The sequence below is a fragment of the Austrofundulus limnaeus genome, unplaced genomic scaffold (assembly GCF_001266775.1).
Source record: "Austrofundulus limnaeus strain Quisiro unplaced genomic scaffold, Austrofundulus_limnaeus-1.0 Scaffold1567, whole genome shotgun sequence".
Lineage (NCBI taxonomy): Eukaryota > Metazoa > Chordata > Actinopteri > Cyprinodontiformes > Rivulidae > Austrofundulus > Austrofundulus limnaeus.
Genome location: NW_013953969.1, coordinates 30341 through 33920, shown reverse-complemented (window position 1 = coordinate 33920; position 3580 = coordinate 30341). Strand labels below are relative to the sequence as shown.

Genomic DNA, 3580 nt, shown 5'->3' with positions numbered 1-3580 from the left:
TATATATATAATGCTATTCACTATTCAACAATTTTTACATTTGTTAAGCAGAAGAACTGAATAAACCAACATGTTTTAAACACTTATATTCCCACTGAAAAAGCAACTTTTCAACAAACCGTTGATGATAAGAACAGAATATTTATCTTAAACTCTCTTAAATAATGTTTACACATATTATAATGATTGAAAAACAGATTTGATTTTATGATTATGGTTTAAATATTTATTAGCTTTAATTTTTGCTTTTTTCTTGTCCTCCCTCCAGCTTTCTGAGACCCCCTCGCACCCCCTGGTGGATTCCTAAGGGGCTGCACAAACCATTTTGAAAAACACTGTTCTAACACATGCTTGGGATGCAGGGTTATCACTCAGTGTTTAGATTTCAGTTACCTGTATTTAGTTGTAATTTACCACCAGCACTGTGTGAACGTGTGTATGAATGTGTGTGAATGTGGGTTTGTTTCTGGTGACATTTGGGGGCAATTTTAAGACAAAATACCTAACTTTGGGGACAGCTGGTGCATTTTAGGACAAAAGTCGAGTCCCTATTTGGTTTAAATGCCATTGGTGTGTTGGGGGTTTGGTTTAAGACCAAGGTGTGAATTGAGTTTAGGTTAGTTTTAGGGTCAGGTAGAGGTACCTGTGAGGTTAGCCTTAGGGTTTGTGGTCAGGGTTAGGCTGTAGAAATGTAATGGAAGTCAATGGAATGTCCCCAAATGGATACCTGTGCAAACATGTGTGTGTGTTGGTGTATGCGTGTGTGAATGAATGTGTGTATGATTGAAGAGTAAAGTGCTTTGGACTCTGTAGGAACTTACTAAAGTCTCATTAAGTTCAAGCCATTTACTTAACGCATTTATAAGATGTGGTTAATAAGGAGGAAGTAAAGAAGGAAGAGTAACCACTTTAGCAAGTACATCATGTTTGTGCACAGTATATGCATTTATAATTATTTGGCTAAAAATGCATGCATTAGTCATTGTGCATTAGTGTGAAGCACTTTGAAGCCCTTAGACTTGATAAAGCACTGTACAAGTTCAGGCCATTTCCCATTTAAACATTTAAAATATCATTCTTGCATTGAAACCATAGACCATATGTCCAAATCCCATATTAACGATCTAGATTTTTGGGTATCTACAAGCAATCTTGATTCTGCAATTTTTCTGTTTCTCAGAAAATAAAGAGTTTTAGCTGCAGTCAGTCAGGCTGGTAAACAAGAAACAGTCAGATCTCCTGAACCTATCAAAGTTTTAAGACTTTTTTTTCTCAAAAAAAGTCTACTTTTTTTTATAACCAGTGCTATTATCAGTATTTAAAACCTACTTGATGTGTTTAAAAGGTGATAAGGTTCTTTGGTGTTTTAAACATCAAATATTAGCTCAGTAGATTTGGTCTTTATATGAGAGTATTTGACTCATTGTGCTCACAAAAAAAACTAAATTTCTTTAATACATGAATCAATATTTCCACTGTTCTCAGCAAACCTGCAGTAAGAAAAGGTTACCTTGAAAACGCGTCGTCGAGTCCGTCCTCCACATCCTGTTGAGACACGAAAGCGTGAATCAACGGATATAAAGTGCTGCAAACTCTAAACCTGCTGCTTTTAGACGTTCTGCCTCACAGGAATGTTTAATGTGTTACTAGAAACATATTCACTTAGAAAGAAACATCAGTTCATTTGTGAATTGGTCAGATTTCCTTGTTTTAAACCCTATTGCTGCACCACTCCAATGTTCCTGCTGACAGATAAATCTCATAAATGATGTTCGGTTCAGTTATTTAAAAAAATGCATTTAGTCCTAAACACAGAGCACAATTTCTCTCAATGAGATGGAAACCCCGTCATGGAAAACATGCAGTATTTTAATGAGCAAATCAGTTAGCAGTAAGATATTTTCATGAATATGATGCCATCTAGTGTTTGATATTTGTGAGTGAACAATCACTTAAAGGCGCTACAGCACAGAGCAGAACTAACCTCCAACCCTTTTCGAACAGACTGAAAATTTTGAATATCTTATGTACGAATCCTTTGAAGAAAATGTCCAAAATGTATTACTAAAGAAGGTTTTGAAGCAACTATCTCAGCAGTCCAATAACAATGATTTTGAGCACAAAAAGACCAAAACTTTGATGAACTTCCCAAGCTGTTTTCAAACGCAGCAGGGAAATTGCAACTTTTGAATATGATTTGTAAAATACCAAAGTTAGGTGTGCTACAAACTACATTTACTACACTAAAAACAAACCCTGTGTCTGTTCAGCATGTTTAATTTAAAAAAAAAATACAAGTTCCAAAAGAGCCAATACACCAAAAATACAAGAGATCATTAGATGCAGGTGTTTCAAATGTGGGCGTAGAAGGACAATTCTCCTGCGCGACCTACCCAGGAGTCGTGTTTGATGGGTCGTCTGCGGGTGGGATTACTGCGAGGCGACAGCGAGCTGAGAGAAGCTGAGAAGAAGGACCTGCGGAGCTTCCCCTCCATCGCAGTGGGCTTATGTGCTGCTGGGTGAGAGGGGGACGGCACGTGTGGAGGAGAGGCTGAAAAAAAAAGACGACAGCGTATTAGAACTACTTTCACGCTTTTCTCCCGTAACGAGTCCCTCTACAGGCCAAACGAGACTTCACTCAAGCTTCTACTCTGCTCCCAGGCCAGTAATTGAAGTAATCCAGGAGAAATCGTCTCTCAGCTAACAACAAAACGAAGAGGTGATTAAGTCTCGTCATGTGGCTCCTTTGACCCTCTGAGGGGCAGGAAAGCATCTTGACCTCTAAATGTCACGGCCATTGGAAACCACTTGAAGTCTGCTGTTACCCTGCAAGAGATTCATAATGAGGTGATTTGTCCTCAGAGTGACAGTGAGACAGCTCCAACTCCAACTGTCCATATTCATAAGTCTCATTAAGGTGGACACAACTTAACCAGTAAAGGTCACTGAATGAACAGAGCTTAGTTGGGGGGAAAATCAGGAGACATGTCTGTGAATAAAATGTATTTTTATAGTTAAATGCTCAAGATTAATTCTCAGCTACTAAAAAACTTTATTTTTGCTTAATAGCTGTAAAAGTGACTGAGTTGTAGCCAATTTGTGCTGGCTAAGTTTAATTAGCTGCTGTGGCCATTTTGAATTGGGCTGACTCCAGAAGTCAATCAGTTGCAGATGTGCACCCAAAGATTATTTCCTGAATGTTTCTTTAAAACTAATCCAGTGGTTCATGAGACATTATGCTAACAGACAGAAAGAGTTGATTCCAATTGTTTAAGCCAAGGTTTTAAACACAATTCTTGCACAATAATTCAGAATTCAAGCTATATGTTGTAAAGGACTCTCAGCTAATGCCACACCAAAGTTTAGCTCAGTATCAAGAAATCTGACTGAGTTAAAGCCATTTTGTGTTGGCTAAGTTTCATTAGCTGTGGTGGTCATCTTGAATTGGGTCAACTCCAAAAGTTAAACAGTTGCAGATGTACACCCAATGGGCCTCATGCAAGAACCGTTCGTACGCACAGATTTGTTCTTAAATTGTGCGTACGAGTGATTTAGGAGAATTTGTGGCATTCACCAATGT

The 3580-nt window shown here is 38.1% G+C and overlaps 1 protein-coding gene across 3 annotated transcripts in view; it reads right to left on the bottom strand.

Annotated features, from left to right (window-relative positions):
• si:dkey-71h2.2 (low density lipoprotein receptor adapter protein 1) overlaps window positions 1–3580 on the bottom strand; it is a 28533-nt gene that overhangs the window by 4515 nt on the left and 20438 nt on the right. For 2 of the 3 annotated variants that reach the window (XM_014032890.1, XM_014032891.1), the window contains exons 7-8: window positions 2394–2551; window positions 1511–1545 (exon numbers count right to left, since the gene is read on the bottom strand). In XM_014032890.1, coding sequence (XP_013888344.1) covers window positions 1511–1545; window positions 2394–2551 — 193 coding nt within the window. The remainder of the gene's footprint in view (window positions 1–1510; window positions 1546–2393; window positions 2552–3580) is intronic. The other variant, XM_014032892.1, reaches the window with a different exon arrangement.